The 22846-nt window shown below is 42.9% G+C and overlaps 1 protein-coding gene across 5 annotated transcripts in view; it reads right to left on the reverse strand.

Annotated features, from left to right (window-relative positions):
• Positions 1–5541: 5541 nt before the first annotated feature.
• Positions 5542–22846, reverse strand: part of ptprub (protein tyrosine phosphatase receptor type Ub) — a 374285-nt gene continuing 356980 nt past the window's right edge. For all 5 annotated transcript variants that reach the window (XM_064945224.1, XM_064945228.1, XM_064945226.1 and 2 more), the window contains 2 exons: positions 17705–17840; positions 5542–15359 (listed from right to left, as the gene is read on the reverse strand). In XM_064945224.1, coding sequence (XP_064801296.1) covers positions 15291–15359; positions 17705–17840 — 205 coding nt within the window. In that variant the 3' untranslated portion in view covers positions 5542–15290. The remainder of the gene's footprint in view (positions 15360–17704; positions 17841–22846) is intronic.

A 22846-nucleotide genomic window follows, 5' to 3' on the forward strand; every position in this document is an offset into this window, starting at 1 on the left:
TGTCCGGCCAGCTTGGCATTACTCATCTCTGGGGAGACCACACAGGTCGCAGTTCCGGGTCTGCAGAGATGAAGGGCGGAAGGACTTCAGAGCTCACTAGCTGGCAGGCTCCATAGCCTGGCACACTGAACTGCCTGTTATGAAGTACAAATTAAAAGGCAGAGGAGAAGAACCGCTGCTCCCATCATGCCATGGGGCCCAGAGTAAAAAAATAGATGTTTTAATGTCAGATACACCAGAAAGGTGGGAAATAGGTTGTTTTACAGCATTATTAGATCTGTCCTCCGGTCCTCTCCACACTGCATCAGTCTTCCATAGCTACAGGAGGGAGAAGGCGAGGAAGAGAAAAGGGATGGGGAGAGAGGATGAGAAAAAGAGAGAGACTTTGGAGTCTTTGACTTTGGAGTACTACTGTTAATGTCCAACTATTTACAGAACAAATCAATTGAACATCAGTATAGTTGGGTCACTTGAAATAGGAGACAAAGGGCTGTGAGAAAGAGGTGCAATCCTAGACACATGAAAAGTGGGATATATACAGAGGGTGCGGGGCAACAGAAGACATACAGCAGAGGGCTAAGAATCTTAGAGATGGGGAAAGGACCGATAAAACAGTGTGAAAGTTTGAGGGACTCCACCCGGAGGGGCATATCCCGAGTGGACAGCCATACCCTCTGCCCCGAGAATATATCGGGGAGCCGGGGTCCGGTGGGGGTCAGCCTGTCGTCGATATCTGGAAGTGGTCTAGAGAAGAGCGGACCGGACCCTGGCTCCCCGGGTTTTTCCTAGCCAACGTGCTTTAACACCTGCATTGCTTGCTGTTTGGGGTTTTAGGCTGGGTTTCTGTACAGCACTTTGAGATATCAGCTGATGTACGAAGGGCTATATAAATACATTTGAATTGATTTAGGTATGGCGAGAGCAAAGGATGAACATCTGGGCCAAGGGTATGCTGACCTCTTCCTTGTGATCAGGGAAGAGTGGGGGTTGACATCCCATTGAACAATTGAAAGGCGAGAGACAAGTGGCCGAGCAGGGAAGGGTGTTGCGGGCATATTCCACCCACACAAGTTGCTGGCTCCAGGTGGTGGGGTTGGCGGAGACAAGACATGGACATCGAGAACATGTTCTTGAGCTGAGTGGGAAAAGACGAGGATGTCGTTGAGGTAAACAGGGCCTGGAACACACAGAGTTGGTCTGTCCGAATGCCATCCCCAGGTATTCGTAGTGCCGGCTAGCCATGTTGTCTTCCACTCATCTCCTTCCCGCATCAGATGGTAGGAGTTCTGAAAGTCCAACTTTGAGAAAATAGTAGCCTCCTGGAGCGGCTCAAAGGCGAGGCGATGAGTGGCAGCAGGTAATGGTTTTTAACCATGATGTCATTCAGGACCAGGTAGGCGATACACAGGGTCAGGGATTTGTCTTTCTTCTCCACAAAGAAGAACCCCACACCGGCAGGGGAGGCAGAAGGACAGATAAACCGAGCAGCCAAGGAGTCCTCGATGTATGCTTCCAGCGCATTGGTCTCCGGACCCGATAGGTCGATCACGCAGTTGTGGTCTCCAGCCCATGATCGCACTACCAGTCCAGTCGATAAGGGGATTGTGTCGCTGGAGCCATGAAAAGCCCAACACCACGTGTATCTCAGGAGACTTGATGAGCATAAACATCATAGACTCACTGTGGTTCACAGACACTCGCAGGTTCATACGAACCGTATTGTGGGTGGTACTCTGCCTATACAGCACCCATCAGGCACTCTGACATCCATGGGAATGGAGATGGGTTGAGTGGTGATACCCAGCTCTGACACCAGGGTAGTGTCCATAAAACCCTCGTAGGCCCCAGAGTCAATGAGTACCCGGAGAGATTTCGACCACTCACCACACAACAGGATGGCATGGAGAGAGGTACAAGTAAGGGGATATGGGAAATTCTCTGTGTGGCCCACTAACGTACTCGTATGTACTGATGAGCCAGGTCTATTAATGGACAGGTAGACACGTAACGACCTGTATTCTCACATTACAGACAACTCTTGGTGTTAAGTCTGCGTAAACATTCTGCATGAGACAATCTAGCTCTGCCGAGTTGCATAGGCTCCGGAAGAGGTGTGTCGGCAGACGTCAGAGATTCCCGGGGGAACTCGGGTAACTGCAGATTCTCTCGGCAACGTAGATGCCGGGGACTTCCGGATTCCTCGGAGGCAGGGTGGGATCCTTGAGCGAGCGAGTGGGACCGGAATCAGACGGCGTTGCGGAGCTGGTCCGAGTCTGCTGGATCAGTCATGGACAGTTCACACTAACACGACTCAGCATATGACCCAGATGCAGACACAGGAGTCAATACACAGAGTTGTTTAATAAACCACAGGAGGCAGGCAAAGGGCAGGTCGAGGACAGGCAGATGTTCGTAACCAGCTCCGAGTCCGACACGGCGGCAGGTGGGCTCAGGGTCAGGGCAGGCAGAAGTTCATTAACCAGGTCAGAGTCAGATAGATACAGGGCGGCAGGCAGGCTCGTGGTCAGGCAGAATAGTCGGAACCGGGAAGAGTAGAAAACAGGAACTAGGGAAACAGGAGTACAGAAAAAAACACGCTGGTAGGCGAGACAAAGTCGAACTGGCAACAGACAAACAGAAAATGGAAGTATAAATGCACAGGGGTAATGAGGAAAATGAGAGAAACCTGGAGGTGGGTGGAGACAAGCACAAGACAGGTGAAACAGATCAGGGTGTGACATATTCAGAGCAATTTGGTAAAGATGCTTTGAGATCCTCAGGGATGGATATCCTGGCTAATTCAAAACCTTGCAGAGAGCACTGGTGTGTTTGTTATTGTGTTTTTGATTTATCCGTGATTTATACAGTACATAGTCTACTACAAGGAATTCAGTCGCTTGATTATTACGATATTAAGAAGAGCCAGAAAGTGGAGGTTTGATTGTCTCTGTTATTGGGAGGTATGTCACCTTGATTGACTGATGATTGTTGAGACTCATAGACAGTGGCCTCATATTCGTCTCTAAATAAAATCAAAGATAAATCAAGTTCAACCGGTCTGTCCCTCAAAAGAGGTGACCTTTTGATAAGCCCATATTTCAAATTTATGGCAGCACTGAGATGCTTTATTGAGCAGCAACCTACAAATAGCCCATGTGGACACCACCGACCCGAACATTTACAAGCTCTCTCCCAGCAAACCCGAGGCTCGACATCTCTATAACTGTACTAATGACAGGGCAGTATCCTCTGTGAAAAATACCATGGCTGAATATATAGGCATTATCTCACTCGTTATGTTACAATTGAAGGTGTTTCTGGTGAGATACCTTGTAAATCAATATAAAAGAGAAATAATAACCGAGGCCAAGAAATACAAAGGGGCTGCAGCACATGTTTTTCTTTGCCCGAAATAAAAGAGGTAACACAAAGATATCCAGGAGCTCAGATAGTCAGTCAGTTAGCCAAGTCGCCACAGGATTGGGAGGGATATTGAGGAAGTTAAAGGATAAGTGTGATAAAAAGAGGTTGAGAGGTAGTCAGCCATGCATCCACTGAATCACGTTATCAGGCCTGGGCTCCACTGATTGCCCCTAGGTGCTGGACTGGAACAGTCTGAACCTCTGTATACACTGTATGCACAGTGACAACCAATGAGCTGAGAACACACCAGGTGATATAAGGGATCCAGTCAAACAGACTGTAGCTGTAAACCAGTGAGCGAACAAGGCAGTCAGACAGTGGCCATCTGGCCCACACCTCAATCCCCACATTGCTCTACTGAGCTAAGAACTGCTACAGCCACCATACCCTCCTGCGTTGTACACTTCCAACAAGATGAATACCAGAGAGAGGGTGGGACAAGATAACAGCTGGAATTGTGTGTGTGTGTGTGTTTGTGTGTGTGCAACAGCGTACATTGCTGAACCCAGGCGACAAGCATTCTCCCCCATTGCTTCACATTGTGATTGTGGTGTGAGACAGTGTTTCCAGAAATCACACAACGTGTGGATGTGATGGCCTGTGTGTAGCTGTGTAAATTCTCCTCCCTGATGGCAACCCGTTAGTTCCGGTGTCCCAGTGCCATTTGAAAAGGAATGCAAAGACTCTTCTGTTAGTTTTCCCACTGAAGTTCGGTCAAGGCCAACCTCCAAAGAATTCACGGTATCTCCCCTGGAGATTTTGGTGTTTTATTAGCATTTTTAAAGTTGAGCCTTTCGGGGATAACAAACATTTCGCTGTTAAACTGACACCGTTACGCACTTTGACGCACAGCATGCTGCAGTTGCTGACTTTCACACCATCTTCCATCAACTAGCCGAACACCGGAGCTGTCTCCTTCTCCCTCCTCAACACAGCAGCCACTGACTGTCAGAGGTTATCTGCATTTATTAATCCACAACATGAGTAGGAGAGGAAGGAATAGAAGGGGAAGAGCATGAGCAGCAGTAAGCAACAAATATCAGCATACTAGACTCATCCTACTGAGAATGCTTTATCTAATGCACAATTATGTTGATTCCTGCCATTCATACATGGTGGTACAGCGCGTCCCCTCAGCTAATTATCACGTCAAAAACACGTGGGTCTCAAAACACAATTCTCTTCCTCAATGGTGTGGAGCAAGTTTTACTAGATGAAAAGCCAAAATGAGTATGACATCCTGGCATTCAAGGCATTCAAAATTGTTGCAATTTCACATACTACAAAACTTTACTTTTTCACATACCCAAAATACCTACTATTTGGAAAGCAAGTACGGTTATTCGGACTTGGCCGAATACCCGTGGGGTTTAAAGTGAAGTGAACATAACATCACATTCGATGTCTACGTGGCCCAACTCGACAGGGTCTTGTCCTCTAATTAATCTGACTTGTCTCTCTGCTTAAACACTGGATCACTTTGCAGGCCCACTGAATTATTCACCATAGCCCACGCTGAGGGAGGAAGTTTGCAGTCCAGATACCTTACCAACCGTGAGGACAGCACCAACCGTGAGGAGAGGGGGAAAAAGAGAGAGAGCTTAGGACAGATGCAGAATAAGGGGCAGGCAAGAGAGAGAGTAGAGGGTGAGATTAGGACAGAGGGAGAGTTGAGGACACAGAGAGAGAGAAGAATGGTATGACGACAAAGAGACGGGGTGGGTAGGATACTTATTGGGAAAAATATGGGAAGAGTGAAAACATTTGAAAGGGAGAGAGATCGGATGTCATCTGATCCAGTGCCACTGATGCTAACAGACGACCACATCCGTATGTAGAAACCACAGTGGGTCAAGGCCCTACAGACAGACAGGAAGTCATTCTCCAGCTGTCAGCTCTCTCCACTCCTGCTGACAAGACCATAATAAAACCACAGAGTATTTGCAGTGCTGTACATTTCAGAGAGGAGAACATCATAAGCAGACAGATGCTTTGCCATTGGAGCTGAGTGGACAGTAGACTATACAGTGCAGTGAATGACATCATCATTTGTCTTTACACGACTGTAAAGTCATACCAGATGATGGGAAACACTTACCACAAAGATACAAGTAGCCCTTTGTCTCAATACATTTTTATTGTTGATGGTTGTTATTCTTCAGAACAAAAACCCACTCCCACCCGCCAAATATATTTCCTTTCCTTTGCCTCCCTCTCTCTCTTTTTACATACACACCCTGCCCCACAAATACATGGTCAGAAACACAGTACTCTTGTTCCAATATTATACAAAAACACTCAAGAAGGAACGAATGGAGGCGGCCCACTCAAGCAATTACTGTCGTTACAAAAGCATGATGAGAGCTTTGAAAAAGTAAAAGTCAATTGCGTTCAGTTCACACTGTGACAGCTATGTGGAAATACACAGTAATGATGCAGATCAGAATTATAATCAAAGGCTCTATTCAATCTGCTCTGTGAAATTCAACTTTACAGCGTGATTTAAATTTAAAGGTAATGTTCCTGCTTTAGTAGAGACTGCATTCATGATAAACGTCGGTAAATGTCGGCAGAATTTGGAAATTACCTTTACATTTCTATGGCGGAATCTGTAATGCTTCAGCTTTACAGATTGAATAGAGCACCAAGTAACACAAATGAGAATGTCTTTGAAGTGGAAGAAAAAGGCAAACTGATTTGAACATTTGTATTCACACATGCGTTAATGGTCAGAGGCATGTTTTTTTAGAAGAAGGGGCTTTGGAATGGCACTCAGAGAAAAATGCCCACAATCGTTGGCAAAATGTGGCAAATAATCTGACTGCATTAAACTCATAGACCCAGTTTATACCTGGTGTTAAAATAGGTCATTTGTCCTGATCTTGTCTACATTCTGATTGTACCCACACATCCATAAATGTGTCTACACATGGTATTAAAAGTTTCAAGTACAGTGAAATGCATTTCTTGCAAGCTCTAACCCCAACAATGCAGAAATCAAATAAAATGTGTCTTATCTGTCCACTGTGTCTGCACTGTGAACAGTCCCTTCCTTTATGCTAATTATTTCACAGCTATTCTTTCAAAATATAATTATTTATTGGGCACGTAAGACATATTTATGTAATCAGTCAATAGTGCCACTTGTCAAAGATTTGTTTACGTTTTTTACTTTTTAATTGCCGTTTTATATATATTTTTTTCCCCTCGCTTGACTTTTTTCACCCAAGACACTTTATCTGAACATGGTTCTACACAACTTCCACCAGCCGAAGCTAAGCAGTAACATTAACATGATGCCTTCTTATATACAGGAGAACGGTGAGGATAGCCGTGCTGCAAGCCCAGCTTCAGACGCAATCGTTAGGCAAGGGTAATTTAAGTGTAGGAAAGTATGAAACAGCTTCTGTGCCACCAATAAATACAGATTGTAGCATAAATCCCCTCACACAATCCCGGCAGCTCGACAATTTTCTCATGGCTTCTGGAAGGAAATGCTGTAGGAATGCTCAACCGGTGTCGCTCATTCAGCCGACAGAAACTTTCAACCGGTTCTCCCCATTAATCAACGAGTCCGAGTCAGAGTCCGAGTCTTCTTTTGTCTCTCCTCCACCGGTTACGGGGTCTGAGACGCCGAAGCCTACCACCATTAGCTCTAACAAATTGAACACCCAAGTCATTGGCGACTCCATGACCTGCAGTATTAAACTTAAAAAATAATCATCCAGAAATCAAACACTGTTTACCAGGGTGCAGGGCTACCGACGTTAAGGCTAATCTGAAGATGGTGCTGACTAAGGCTAAAACCGGTGAGTATAGGGATATTGTTATCCACGTCGGCACCAATTATGTTAGGATGAAACAGTTACAGGTCACCAAGCACAACATAGCTTCAGCGTGTAAATCAGCTAGAAAGATGTGTCGGCATCGAGTAATTGTCTCTGGCCCCCTCCCAGTTAGGGGGAGTGATGAGCTCTACAGCAGGGTCTCACAACTCAATCGCTGGTTGAAAACTGGTTGAAAACTGTTTGTCCCTCCCAAAAGAATTTTTAGATAATTGGCCCTCTTTCTGGGACTCACAAACAGGACCCACAAACAGGACCAAGCCTGGCCTGCTGAGAAGTGACTGACTCCATCCTAGCTGGAGGGGTGCTCTCCTCTTATCTATGAACAGGGCTCTAACTCCACAATGAGATAGGGTGCAGGCCAGACAGCAGGCTGTTAGCCACCCTGCCAGCTTACTGGAGTCAGTCACTAGCATAGTCAGTGTAGTCAGCTCAGCTATCCCCATTGAGACTGTGTCTGTGCCTCGATCTAGGCTGGGTAAAACTAAACATGGTGGTGTTCGCCTTAGCAATCTCACTGGAATTAAAGACCTCCTCCATTCCTGTCATTATTGAAAGAGATTGTGATATCTCATCTCAAAAATGGGCTACTTAGACCCCTCACTTCCAAGGAAGTTATAGCCAATGAACTAACCACTGATCATAATCTTGATGTGATTGGCCTGACTGAAACATGGCTTGTTCCTGATGAATTTACTGTGTTAAATGAGGCCTCTCCTCCTGGTTACACTAGTGACCATATCCTCCGCACATCCCACAAAGGCGGAGGTGTTGCTAATATTTACCAATTTCAATATACAAAAAGAAAATGTGTGTTTTTGTCCTTTGAGCTTCAAGTCATGAAATCTATGCAGCCTGCTCAATCACTTTTTATAGCTACTATTTACAGGCCTCCTGGGCTGTATACAGCGTTCCTCACTGAGTTCCCTGAATTCTTATTGGACTTTGTTGTCATGGCAGGTAATATTCACATGGAAAGGTCCACAGACCCACTCCAAAAGGCTTTCCTGTGGAATAAATATTGTGGATCTTAATGTTTTTCCTCATAATCCTGGACTATCGGACCACCATTTTCTTACATTTGCAATTGCAACAAATAATCTGCTCAGACCCCAACCAACAATCATCAAAAGCTGTGCTATAAATTCCCAGACAACCCAAAGACTCTGAGATACCCTTCCAGACTCCCTCCACCTATCCAAGGACTTCAGAGAACAAAAATCAGTTCACCACCTAACGGAGGAACTACATTTAATCTTGCGTAATACCCTAGATGCAGAGGCACCCCAAAAACAAAAAAACATCTGTCATAAGAATCTACCTGGTAAACAGAAAATACCCGATCTCTGAAGCAAGCTTCCAGAAAATTGGATTGGAAATGGCGCTACACCAAACTGGAAGTCTTCCCGACTCGCTTGGAAAGACAGTACCGTGCAGTATCGAAGAGCAGTGCTGCTCGATCATCCTATTTTTCCAACTTAATTGAGGAGAATAAGAACAATCCAAAATGTATTTTTGATACTGTCGGAAAGCTAGAGAGGGATGGCTTTCACTTTAGCAGTGAGAAATTCATGAACTTCTTTGACAAAAAGATCATGATCATTAGAAAGCAAATTATGGACTCCTCTTTAAATCTTTGTATCTCTCCAAAGCTCAGTTGTCCTGAGTCTGCACAACACTGCCAGGACCTAGGATCAAGGGAGACATTCAAGTTTTTTTAAAACTATATCTCTTGACACATTAATGAAAATAGTCTTGGCTCTAAACCTTCAAGCTGCATACTGGATCCTATTCCAACTAAACTACTGAAAGAGCTGCTTCCTGTGCTTGGCCCTCCTATGTTGAACATAACAAACGGCTCCCTATCCACCAGATGTGTACCAAACTCACTAAACGTGGCAGTAATAAAGCCTCTCTTGAAAAAGCCAAACCATGACCCAGAAAATTTTTAAAAACTAAATGGGCCTATATCGAATCACCCATTCCTCTCAAAAAAAAGTACAAATCTGTTGCGCAGCAACTCACTGCCTTCCAAAAGACAAACAATCTATAATGAAACGCTTCAGTCTGGTTTTAGACCCCATCATAGCCCTGAGACTGCACTCGTGAAGGTGGTAAATTACCTTTTAATAGCGTCAGACCAAGGCTCTGCATCAGTCCTCATGCTCCTAGACCTGCTTTTGATGCCATCGATCACCACATTCTTTTGATTCCATCAATTACCACATTCCATCCACAGAGAGATTGGAAACCCAAATTGGTCGACACGGAAACGTTTTGGCCTGATTTAGATCTTATCTATCAGAAAGATATCAGTTTCTCTCTGTGGATGGTTTGTCTTCTGGCAAATCAACTGTAAATGTCGGTGTTCCTCAAGGTTCTGTTTTAGGACCATCATTGTTATTCAATATATACCTCTTGGTAATGTCATTTGGAAACAAAGCTATATGGACGATACACAGTTGTACATTTCGATGAAACATGGTGAAGCCCCAAAATTGCCCTCCCTGGAAGCCTGTGTTTCAGACATAAGGAAGTGGATGTCGGCACATTTTTTACTTTTAAACTCGGACAAAACAGAGATGCTTGTTCTAGGTCCCAAGAAACAAAGATGTCTTCTGTTGGATCTGATAATTAATCTTGATGGACCTCGGCGTTACTCTGGACCCTGATCTCTCTTTTGACGTCAAGAATATTTCAAGGACAGATCTTCGTAACATCGCAAAAATCGAAAACTTTCTTTCCAAAATGCAGAAAAATGTATCCCTTCTTTTGTCACTTCTAGATTAGACTACTGCAATGCTCTACTTTCTGGCTACTAGGATAAAGCACTAAATAAACCTCAGTTAGTGCTAAACACGGCTGCTAGAATCTTGACTAGAACCAACATTTTTTATCATATTACTCCAGTGCTAGCTTCTCTACGCTGTCTTCCAGTTAAGGCTAGGGCTGATTTCAAGGTTTTACTCCTAACCTACAAAGCATTACATGGGCTTGCTCCTATCTATCGTAATGATTTGGTCCTACCGTACATACCTACATGTACGCTACGGTCACAATACGCAGGCCTCCTTACTGTCCTTAGAATTTCTAAGTAAACAGCTGGAGGCAGGGCTTTCTCCTATAGAGCTCCATTTTTATGGAATGGTCTGCTGATCCTTGTGAGAGGCACAGACTCGGTCTCGCCCTTTAACTCTTTATTGAATACTCATCTCTTCAGTAGGTCCTATGATTGAGTGTAATCTGGCCCAGGGGTGTGAAGGTGAACGGAAAGGCAAGCGTCACTTGAGTGCGTTGAGTCACTTACGTGATCTTCCTGACCGGGTTGGCGCACCCCTCGGGTTCATGAAGTGGGGGACATCTCCGTGGGTTATATTCGGCCTTGTCTCAGGGTAGTAAGTCGGTGGTTGAAGATATCCCTCTAGTGGTGTGGGGGCTGTGCTGTTTGACTGTTTGGCCCTGTCCGGGGGGTATCGTCGGACAGGGCCACTGTATTTATGCTGCAATGGTTTTTGTTGGGGGGCTAGGGTCATTCTGTTATATCTGGAGTATTTCTCCTGTCTTATCCAGTGCCCTGTGTGAATTTAAGTATGCTCCCTCTAATTCTCTCTCTCTCTTCATTAGGAGGACATGAGCTCTAGGACTATGCCTCAGGGCTACCTGGCCTGATGACTCATTGCTGTCCCCAGTCCACCTGGTCATGCTGCTGCTCCAGTTTCAACTGTTCTGCTTGCAGCTATGGAACCCTGACCTGTTCACTGGATGTCCTACCTTGTCCTGGTCCTTCTGTTTTGGACTCACTCTCTACCTCACCTGCTGTCTCTAACTCTGAATGATTGGCTATGAAAAGTCAACTGAGATTTTTTCCTGAGGTGCTGACTTGCTGACCAACCACTGTGATTATCATTATCTGACCGTGCTGGTCATCAATGAACGTTTGAACATCTTGGCCATGTTCTGTTATAATCTTCAACTGGCCCAGCCAGAAGAGGAATGGGCACCCCTCAGAGCCTGGTTCCTCTCTAGGTTTCTTCCTATAGGTTCCGGAGTTTTCCCTAGCCACCGTGCTACTATATCTGCATTGCTTGCTGTTTGGGGTTTTAGGCTGGGTTTCTGTACAGCGCTTTGTGACATCGGCTGATGTAAATAGGGCATCATAAATAAATTTGATTGATGAATAATTATGATTTAAATGGTTTCTCTGTTACAGATAGATTGTGTCTGACTACCTCTTGAGGTGGGCAGGAGGATCTGATTCACAATGTGTCTTTTGATCATCTACACTGGTCACAAAATGTGGGCACAATCAGAATGTAGACAAGATCAGGACAAAAGATGCAAGTTAGAACCAAGTATAGATGGGACTAGAATGATGGTCATGGTAAAGTACATTCAGCTTTGTGGTCACTTACTGTACATCTTTACTCTGGGCAAACAGATAGGAATTATTCACAGAACCTACAGTAAATATACATCGATATGTACACATATACTCTCAAACCTCAAGTAAGTGTCCAGGCACTTTCTTTTGTACTCCAGGGATTTCAAAGACGAGCAATGATGCCTTTTGTTCATGAAGTGCCCAACAGAACCCAGGAAGCACTGCACTAGCAAACCTTAACATTTTTCTAATCCAGTTTTGCATGAAAAAGATGCATAACTGTCAGATTTTTAAGACCCTGTTGGGGTCTGGAATACTGTCTCTTTCTCTACTTCCTCCATGCTGGTGCTTTGACCAGACCACAGATTTAAGAACTAGCAGGGACTGGGTCTGTCTTAGCTGCCGTGGTTGGGGCGAATGCCACTCATTGTACTGTCCCAGTCCCCAGGAGAGGGCTTTTTAGAGGAGGAGGAACTCCTGGTCAATAGGAGTGACATTTGCGCCACCATTACAGCACAGTAAGACCCTGAGATCATCTGCAGAAAAAGCAAACTGCTTATGTTCTCACTTAGTGGGCATTAGTAGAGACTGCAATACTGGTTTACTGACCCTTGATTTAACCACCAAATGTTATATTTAAAATCCCAAAGGGGATTTGCTTCATGTTAGTGTTCTATGGGTTATGGGCACTTTTCATTTAATTTGGGATCAGGGTCTCAGGACAGATCATATAATAGGCTACACATTCCAACATGCATATACGAGCTGTGTATTTTCATACAGACAGGGTCTAATGGGTTAGCTACACCAGTCTATATTGTGGAACAAGGTCCAGATTGGGGAAAACCAGGTTTTCCACTCCCCCCGTTTATTTAATTATAACTACTGAGCATGGTGTGAACATCAATGGAGTCCCCAGCACAGTAAAACATATTGGACAAATTAGATGTGTGGCATACACCGTACAGTACTTATCAACTTGACTAACATGGTAGATAAATACACTATGGTACATAAAAAGTAAGAGCACATTTATGAAGCTTGGTCCAATTTATATTTAAATGTATTTGAGTATCTCTTCAATTGTATTCCCTTTAGGGATTCCTATCTGGGAGTCAAACCACATCAAATGATAGATAACATAGATGTCCTACAAGGTCTGCCCATATAGACAAGTGGACACAGAAAAAGTGGCAGTTTTAATGGACATGTCTTATACTGTACATCTTTCTCTAATGACTCGGCCTCTTAAATCTATCTGTACAACTGCACTGCACTGCTTTCAAGACCACTGCATAAGGGGATATGCATTGGGGAGGGTACACCTCCACATTTAGAACAGTGGCTTTACCAATACAGTGCCTTCGGAAAGTATTTAGACCCCCTGACTTTTTCCACATTTTGTTACAGCCTTATTCTAAAAGGGATTCATTTGTTTTTTCCCCCTCTCCAATCTAAACACTATACACCATAATGACAAAGCAAAAACAGGTTTTAGACGTTTTTGTAAATTGATTACAAATAAAACACTGAAATATTACATTTACATAAGTATTCAGACCCTTTACTCAGTACTTTGTTGAAGCACCTTTTGCAACGATTACAGCCTTGAGTCTTCTTATGTATGAAGCTAAAAGCTAGGCACACCTGTATTTGGGGAGTTTCTCCCATTCAACTCTGCAGAGCCTCTCAAGCTCTGTCAGAGCTGCAGAGCTATTTTCAGGTATCTCCAGAGATGTTCGATCGGGTTCAAGTCAGGGCTCTGGCTGGGCCACTCAAGAACATCAAGAGACTTGTCCCAGAAGCCACTCCTGCGCTGTCTTGGCTGTTTGGTTAGGGTCGTTGTCCTGATGGAAGCTAAACCTTAACCCCAGTCTGAGGTGAACGCTCTGGAGCAGGATTTCATCAAGAATCTCTGTACTTTGCTCCGTTAATCTTTCCCACGATCCTGGCTAGTGTCCCAGTACCTGCCACTGAAAAACATCCCCACGGCAATATGCTGCCACCACCATGCTTCACTGTAGGGATAGTGCCAGGTTACCCCCAGATGCTACGCTTCGCATTCAGGTCAAAGAGTTCAATCTTGGTTTCATGAGACCAGAGAATCTTGTTTCTCAGGGCCTGAGAGTCTTTAGGTGCCTTTGACAAACTCCAAGCGGGCTGGCATGTGCCTTTTACTGAGGAGTGGCTTCCGTCTGGCCACTCTACCATAGATGCCCGATTGGAGGAAAGCTGCAGAGATGGTTGGCCTTTCTGGAAGGTTTTCCCATCGCCACGAGGAACTCTGGAGCTCTGTCAGAGTGACCATTGGGTTCTTGGTCACCTCCCAGACTAAGGCCCTACTCCCCCGTTTGGGCGGCCAGCCCTAGGAAAAGTCTTGATGGTTCCAAACTTCTTCCATTTAAGAATGATGACCTTCAATGCTGCATTAATGTTTTGGTACCCTTCCCCAGATCTGTGCCTCGACACAATCCTGTCTGCGAGCTGTACGGACAAATCCTTTGATCTCATGGCTTGGTTTTTGCTCTGTAATGCACAGTCAACTGTGGGACCTTATATAGACAAGTGTGTGCCTTTCAAAATCATGTCTAATCAATTGAATTTATCACAGGTGGACTCCAATGAAGTTGTAGAAACATCCCAAGGATGTTAGCAAAGGGTCTGTAAAATAAGGTATTTCCGTTTGGCAAAAATATTTTTTTTTTACTGTTTTTGCTTTGTCATTATGGGGTATTGTGTGATCCATGTTCGAATAAGGCTGTAACAGAATAAAATGTGGAAAAAGTCAAGGGGTCTGAATACTTTCAGAATGCACTATACATGTATCAACATGAAGGAGTAGAACACGTGGGAAGACAGGATTCAAGTCAGTCTGTGGGATTGGCACGATTAAATTAAGTGACAGGTTAGGCATCCCTTTTGATGGGAATTGGATCAGTCTTATGACATACCAGGATGGCCCATCACAAAAAGCGGCAAACACATCAAAATGTACTTCATCCTATGTCTCAATGACTCGTCTATTTATCATAACACTGCCATATGTGTTACACAAAGCATTGTTGTTCATGTAGCCCATTGAAATCCTTCCATTGAGTTGTACTATATATTCCCCAGTGTTAGGGAACGGTAAGGCAGTTTGTGGTAGAGATATCTTGTATTCACCACAGTACACTGCAGTTGCTGTGGCTCTTGGAGAAACCTGGAACACTTTCATGCAGAGTGTCAAATTCTGTTTTTAGCAAGACAAACTGTCCAGGCCGTTCACGTTTGAAGAAAATTATGAAAGGCAGAGCGACCTCTCCACAGGTACTTTGTACTCTCTCATGTTTCTCCATCATTGACGACAATAAAACATTTCGCACAAAAGAGTTCCAGTAGAGGCAAAGACCAAAAACGCACAAAAACGAAGCTGAAAGTATCAGAAATGAAAACAACAACAACAATAAAATTAACAAAACCACAGCTCTACATTTAAGGGTTAAAAGTGAGGAGCACTTACCCCCTTTTTTTCTATTGTTGTCCTTCACAACAGTTTAGGCCCATTAATCCAAACAATAAAGTATATGTTGAGGGGGTCACAGGGTATGTAACCCAGTCAGCGGTCACAGCCCATGAGATGCACCAGCTACGGAACATTGCTATCTCATGCTATCTTCTATGCAGTCCAAGTACTCCAGGATAAGGTCATAGCAGAATCGGTACTGGTCCTGCAGAAAACACACATACATGCATTAGTTACATAAACCAGCAATGGTAGTGATATGTAGGGTTAGGCTCAAATACATTTCAACTCCAACTCAGGAACTTAACAATTGAAAAAGCTTCAATAATGGTAACTTTTTAAGTCTTGAATTGAAATTTAATTTAATCTTGGGCCCGATCCCGATGCCTTTCCCAACCACTTCGCAGTATTTGGTATTCGGACTTACCTTTTTCATTCAAGTAACGCGCTCTGCAGGTGTGGCTACCTTGCACACTGAATAAATGTAATTCAATTGCTGAAAACCCTCCCACTTGCTGGCCAACAGATTTTCTCATCGAGTTTTCATTCAATAGGGCTTTCAGTACATTTACAGTATCTTAAATCATCCCGTTAAATATGGTGCTCCTTTTATGCGGAACAAAAACATTTATAAACGCAACATGCAACAATTTCTAAGATTTTACTGAGTTCATAAGGAAATCGGTCAATTTCAATAAATTCCTGGGACCCTAATCTATGGATTTCACATGACTGGGCAGGGGCGTAGGCCCACCCACTTGGGAGCCAGGCCCAGCCAATCAGAATACGTTTTTCCCCACAAAAGGGCTTTATTACAGACAGAAATATTCCTCAGTTTCAGCAGCTGTTCGGATGGCTGGTTTCAGACGATCCCACACATAAAGAAGCCGGATGTGGAGGTCCTGGGCTGCCGTGGTTACACATGGTCTGCTATTGTGAGGCAGTTGGACATACTGCCAAATTCTCTAAAATGACGTTGGAGGCGGCTAATGGTACATATATTAATATTAAATTCTCTGGCAACAGCTCTGGTGGACGTTCCTGCAGTCAGCATGCCAATTGCACTCTCCCTCAAAACTTGAGACATCTGTGGCATTATGCTGTGTGACAAAACAGCACATTTTCGAGTGGCCTTTTATTGTCCCCAGCACAAGATGCACATGTGTAGTGATCGTGCTGTTTAATCAGATTCTTGATATGCCACACCTTTAAGGTGGATGGATAATCTTGGCAAAAGAGAAATGCTCACTAACAGGAATGTAAACAACACAACATTTTCGAGAAAAATTGAATTTATGCATATGGTACATACGCTTCACATGTTGCATTTAGATTTGTGTTCAGTATAGTTAGAATTTTGTAGACAGGCTAGAATATATCGAAAAAACAGGTTCAGAATATGAGGGATCAATGAAAGAATGCCTTCTAAAATATTTGCATATTCGTCTCCATTTCAGCACCAATTGGTAGATAAAAAAAAGACACTGATCTTGTAGATTATTTAGGTTTAGGAAAGTATTTATGAATCATAAAACCAGGTTTGGAGAGCCTTTATGCACGAAAAAAAGAAAACAGTGGCTTGATTCATTCTGAAAATTGCCACATTCAGTTCTTCAACCCATGGTAATGTTGGAAGATTAGTGTACACAGAATTAAAATAGGGAGAATATCGTCTGTTGCCTGCATTAACCCTAGAACTGTGTGATAACAAAGCCAAGTATTGCGCCATGTGTCGGGTTCAAACTGCTTTGGCTTGGTCTGTGCTCTGCTTCATAATGGATTTAATTAGCCTACATGTCTTTTTTAAATATTATCAACTGTTAGTAATGATCCTCAGCAACAACCGAACGGCCGTGAAGCATTTACAGAGGAAGTAAATGGAGGTAAACAAAACAATGTAATTAAATGTAATAATATAGGCTATATCAACTGTAGGGAACTAACAGTAAATCAAATGAAATAACATTTTATTGGTCGCTGAATATGTGTGGTTTAAGGCCTACTGACAGTCGATACTGAAATTTAACATGAGACAGAGAAAGTCGGGCTAGCCTATAATTATGACATTCGAAAGTGCCAGGCCATACATTCAATTTAAATTCTGCATAATGGCACAGCCTTTCATAAACTTTACTCTGGGAAAGTTGATATGTTGACATGCTTTAGTTTGCTGCCATATGACTGGTTTCACATTTGTATCCGGCGATCATAAGATAAAATAGATCTAAAATAAGTCTAATTTATATTTACAATCACGTTATCCAAACAAATTACTCATTTACCTAGCTCTTATCAATAGATCTTATCAAGTTGTGAATTAGAGTGCATGGAGAACGGTGTTATTTCCATCGGAACATAATTAAGTAGACGTTCCATTTACGTCGCGCTTAACCCAGGACGGAATTCCTCACCCCCCCCCCTAATTGATTGAATACAAATATAATTGATAATACTGGATATAGTAATCAGATTAAACAAAGGCAGACATTCATAGTCATCGCTAAAATACTGCAAAACAAAATTGCAGCCGGTCAGCTCCACTGCACCTACCAGTGACTCCACCATGTTGGGTTTGGAGTTGCGGAGCGTCTTGACGGAGTAGAAGATGTCCACCATGTTCTGGTACTGGATCATCTCCAGCAGGATGGTGCTGGCACAGAATGTCCCACTGCGCCCACCGCCGCTCCTATAAGACAGGGAAGAGTTGTTAGGAGTTGAAACACAACCTTCAGTGTTAAGATGCTAGGATTTTTGTATTCATTAGGATCTCCAATTAGCTGCTGCCTTACTCTTCCTGGGGTCCAAACAGGAAACATAACAGATAAAATACATAATATAAATACATTTACATGACAATTTATCCATTCAGCAGACGCTCCCATCCAGAGTGGCCCACAGCTAGTGCATTCATCTTAAGATAGCCAGGCGAGAATCACATATCACAGTCATATCCCAACCACGTATCACATACATAATACAATACAAAATGCATACAAATGTCTGTGCTTCTTTTCACAATCCCGTCGTGCCGTAAGGTCTTTTATCTTTTTTTTTCTTCTTAAATCTGGTTTTATTGCAAGTTTGAGTTACCTGGGGTGGCAGAGAGTTCCATTCATTTCATGCCTCTATTTAATACTGTGTGTTTCCCAGCCTCTATCCTGGACTGTGAAGAGACCTCTGGTTGCATGTCTTGTGTGATAACAATAAGTGTCCGAACTGTGTGCCAACTGCTTGAACAGACAGATCGCTACCTTCAACAGATCAACACCTCGCACAACAACCAATAGTGATGCAGTCAATTTCTCTTCAATTTTGAGCCAGGAAAGATTGACATTCACCCTCTGTGTACATCAAAGTGAAATGTTCCCATGTACTTCTTTGCCGCATCCGATCACACAATTGGACAGCAGTCCAGGTGCGACAAAAGTAGGGTCTGTAGGACCTGTCTGGTTGACTGAGATATCAAGAAAGCAGAGCAATTCCTTATCATGGACAGACCTCTTCCCATTTTAGAAACCATTGCTTCTATATGTTTTGACCATGATAGAAAGCTATCTAGGGTCACACCCAGCAGTTTAGTCTATTCAACTTGCTCAATAGCCACATTATTCAATAATAGATCCAAATGAGGTTTAGGGTTGAGCGAGTGATTTGTTCCAAAAATGATGCTGTGAGTTTTTGAGATATTTAGCACCAGGCTATTGCTAGTTAGCCATTCTAAAACTGACTGGAGCTAAAGTGTAAATTATGTACTTTACTGTTGCAGACAAAATGTCGTCAGAAAGTATTCAAACCCCATGGCTTTCTCTACATTTTGCTACTTTACAAACTTAATCTAAAATATATATAAATATATAAAAGCATATCTACACACAATAACCCATAATGACAAAGCGAAAACATGTGTTGTTAAAAAAAAGAACAGAAATACCTTATTTATATAAGTATTCAGAAATTGAGCTCATGTGCATTCTGTGTCCATTGATCATCCTTGAGATGTTTCTACAACTTGATTGGAGTCCACCTGATTTGGAAAGGCACACTCCTGTCTATATAAGGTCCCACAGTAATAAAACAAAATCAAGCCATAGAGCTCCAACGCATGACTGTGTCGAGGCACAGATCTGGAGAAGGGTACCAAAACATTTCTGCAGCATTAAAGATCCTCAAGAACACAGTGGCCTCTATTATCCTTAAATTGATGAAGTTTGGAACCACCAAGACTCCCTGACCAAGAATGACAATATTACAATAAATGAGATATGTTTAAATTAAGCTATAGTATAGAGTTAGCTTGCCTGATGAACCAAACCACTAATCTTTCTGATGATACCAACAGATTTCATCACTTTGCTGCAGACAAATTGAATACGATCTTTCCAGGACAACTTTTCATCAATTAAAACTCTGGAACTGACTTGTTCCATTTCATTCCCACCAAATGGGATTCTGGCTAATTTCTTATTCTTACTAGTGAATACAATAAAGTATGATTTTTTTTTTTTACATTTAAATATAATTTTTTCAGAAAATTTGGCCATGCCTGAGTTGGCTTTATTAATATGTGAATCAAAATTAGTGTGATAAAATCAAATTGGTATCGTCAGCAAAGAAAATGGGATGTACAGTAGAAGACACAGCAGCAAGGGCATTGATATAGATTAGGAATAACAAACCCTGTGGCACACCACAGGATATCTTAGCCTTGGTAGTTGCAGAGCTGTTTGCATAAACAGACTGTTCTCTATTAAAAAGATAACTATATAGCCAATTATATGTACACTATATATAAAAGTATGTGGACACCCCTTCAAATTAGTGGATTTGGCCATTTCAGCCCCACCCACTGCTGACAGGTGTATAAAATCCATAGACAAACATTGGCCGTAGAATGGGCTTACTGAAGAGCTCAGTGACTTTCAACGTAGCACCATCATAGGATGCCACCTTCCAAGAAGTCAGCTGCCCCGGTCAACTGTAAGTGTTGTTATTGTGAAGTGAAAACTTCTAGGAGTAACAACACCTCAGCAGCAAAGTGTTAGTTCACAGAATGGGACCGCGTAAAAATCGTCTGTCCTCAGTTGCAACACTCACTACCAAGTTCCAAACTGCCTCTGGAAGCAATGTCAGCACAATAACTGTTCGTCGGGAGCTTATGAAATGGCTTTCCATGGCCAAGCAGCCGCACACAGTATGGTGAAGGGAAATCGCTATAGCATACAATAACATTATAGACGATTTTGTGCTTACAACTTTGTGGAAACAGTTTGGGGAAGGCCCTTTCCTGTTTCAGCATAACAATGCCCCCATGCACAAAGCGAGGTCCATAGAGAAATGGTTTGTCGAGATTGGTGTGGAAGAACTTGACTGGCCTGCACAGAGCCCTGACCTCAACCCCATCGAACACCTTTGGGATGAATTGGAATGCAGGTTGCGAGCCAGGCTTCATCGCCCAACATAAGTGCCCGACCTCACTCATTCTCAATGGAAGCAAGTCCCCGCAGCAATGTTCCAACATCTAATGGAAAGCCTTACCAGAAGAGTCAAAGCTGATATAACAAAGGTCGGGACCAACTCCCATGACCAACGCGAATGATTGTGGAATGAGGCGTTCAACAAGCAGGTGTCCACACACTTTATGTCATGTAGTGTATAATCATGAAAACCATGATAATGCAATTTTCATGTCAACCATGTCAAAAACTTATGATAAATCTAAAAAAATACCAAGAGTGTATTCATTTCTGTTCCACACATGATTGTATCCACAAGATGCAAAAGAGCCATTTCTGTGGAATAATTAAAAAAAAACATATTGCTGCTCATATAGAATACAGTGTTGACATTCTCTAATACACAAATTTTTCTAGAATTTTAGAAAAACATGCTAGTACTTTATTTAAATTTTTTAAATTTTACCTTTATTTTACTAGGCAAGTCAGTTAAGAACAAATTCTTATTTTCATTTATTTGATTCTGATTAGGACAGAGGAGCACCAGGTGTGTTCCCACATGCATTAATTTCCTCTCTTAGCCCTCCAAATGGTACTGTCTACTGACTCTACTATAAGAGCAGCAGCATTGATTCAAGGATTCACATTTCAAAGTACTGCATTTCATACTGGAATAGGCCCACACGCATCCCCCCATTTGAGTTTCAAGTTTTAATTTCACGTGCACAAGTACAGTGAAATTTTTATCTTGCGAGCGCTAAACCCAACAATACAGTAATCAATAACAATGCAATCCTAAAAATAACACAAGGTAGAACAAAAACACATGAAAAATAAGAAATAAGAAGAACACGAGAAAGTAAGCATACTACATATCTACAGGGTCAGTCAGTTCCAGTACCATATTAACAATGTGCAGGAATACTGGACCGATAGTGGTAGATAGAGTGGGGCAAAAAAGTATTTTGTCAGCCACCAATTATGCAAGTTCTCCCACTTAAAAAGATGAGAGAGGCCTGTAATGTTCATCATAGGTACACTTCAACTATTACAGACAAAATGAGGGAAAAAAATCCAAAAAATCACATTTTAGGATTTTTAATGAATTTATTTGAAAATTATGGTGGAAAATAAGTATTTGGTCACCTACAAACAAGCATGTTGTCTGGCTTTCACAGACCTGTAACTTATTCTTTAAGAGGCTCCTCTGTCCTCCACTCGTTACCTATATTAATGGCACCTGTTTGAACTTGCTATGAGTATAAAAGACACCTGTCCACAACCTCAAACAGTCACACTCCAAACTCCACTATGGAAAAGACCAAAGAGCTGTCAAAGGACACCAGAAACAAAATTGTAGACCTGCACCAGGCTGGGAAGACTGAATCTGCAATAGGTAAGCAGCTTGGTTTGAAGAAATCAACTGCGGGAGCAATTATTAGGAAATGGAAGACATACAAGACCACTGATAATCTCCCCCGATCTGGGGCTCCACGCAGATCTCACCCCATGGGGTCAAAATGATCACAAGAATGGTGAGCAAAAATCCAAGAACCACACGTGGAGACCTAGTGAATGACCTGCAGAGAGCTGGGACCAAAGTAACAAAGCCTACCATCAGTAACACACTACGCCGCCAGGGACTCAAATCCTGCAGTGCCAGACGTGTCCCCCTGCTTAAGCCAGTACATGTCCAGGCCCGTCTGAAGTTTGCTAGAGAGCATTTGGATGATCCAGAAGAACATTGGGAGAATGTCATATGGTCAGATGAACCCAAAATATAACTTTTTGGTAAACACTCAACTCGTCGTGTTTGGAGGACAAAGAATGCTGAGTTGAATCCAAAGAACACCATACCTACTGTGAAGCATGGGGGTGGAGACATCATGCTTTGGGGCTGTTTTTCTGTAAAGGGACCAGGACGACTGATCCGTGTAAAGGAAAGAATGCATGGGGCCATGTATCGTGAGATTTTGAGTGAAAACCTCTTTCCATCAGCAAGGGCATTGAAGACGAAACGTGGCTGGGTCTTTCAGCATGACAATGATCACAAACACACCGCCCGGGCCACGAAGGAGTGGCTTCGTAAGGCTTCTCAACCCCATAGAAAATCTTTGGAGGGAGTTGAAAGTTCGTGTTACCCAGCAACAGCCCCAAAACATCACTGCTCTAGAGGAGATCTGCATGGAGGAATGGGCCAAAATACCAGCAACAGTGTGTGAAAACCTTACAGAAAACG

Source organism: Oncorhynchus masou, chromosome 29, assembly GCF_036934945.1.
Source record: "Oncorhynchus masou masou isolate Uvic2021 chromosome 29, UVic_Omas_1.1, whole genome shotgun sequence".
Taxonomy (NCBI): domain Eukaryota; kingdom Metazoa; phylum Chordata; class Actinopteri; order Salmoniformes; family Salmonidae; genus Oncorhynchus; species Oncorhynchus masou.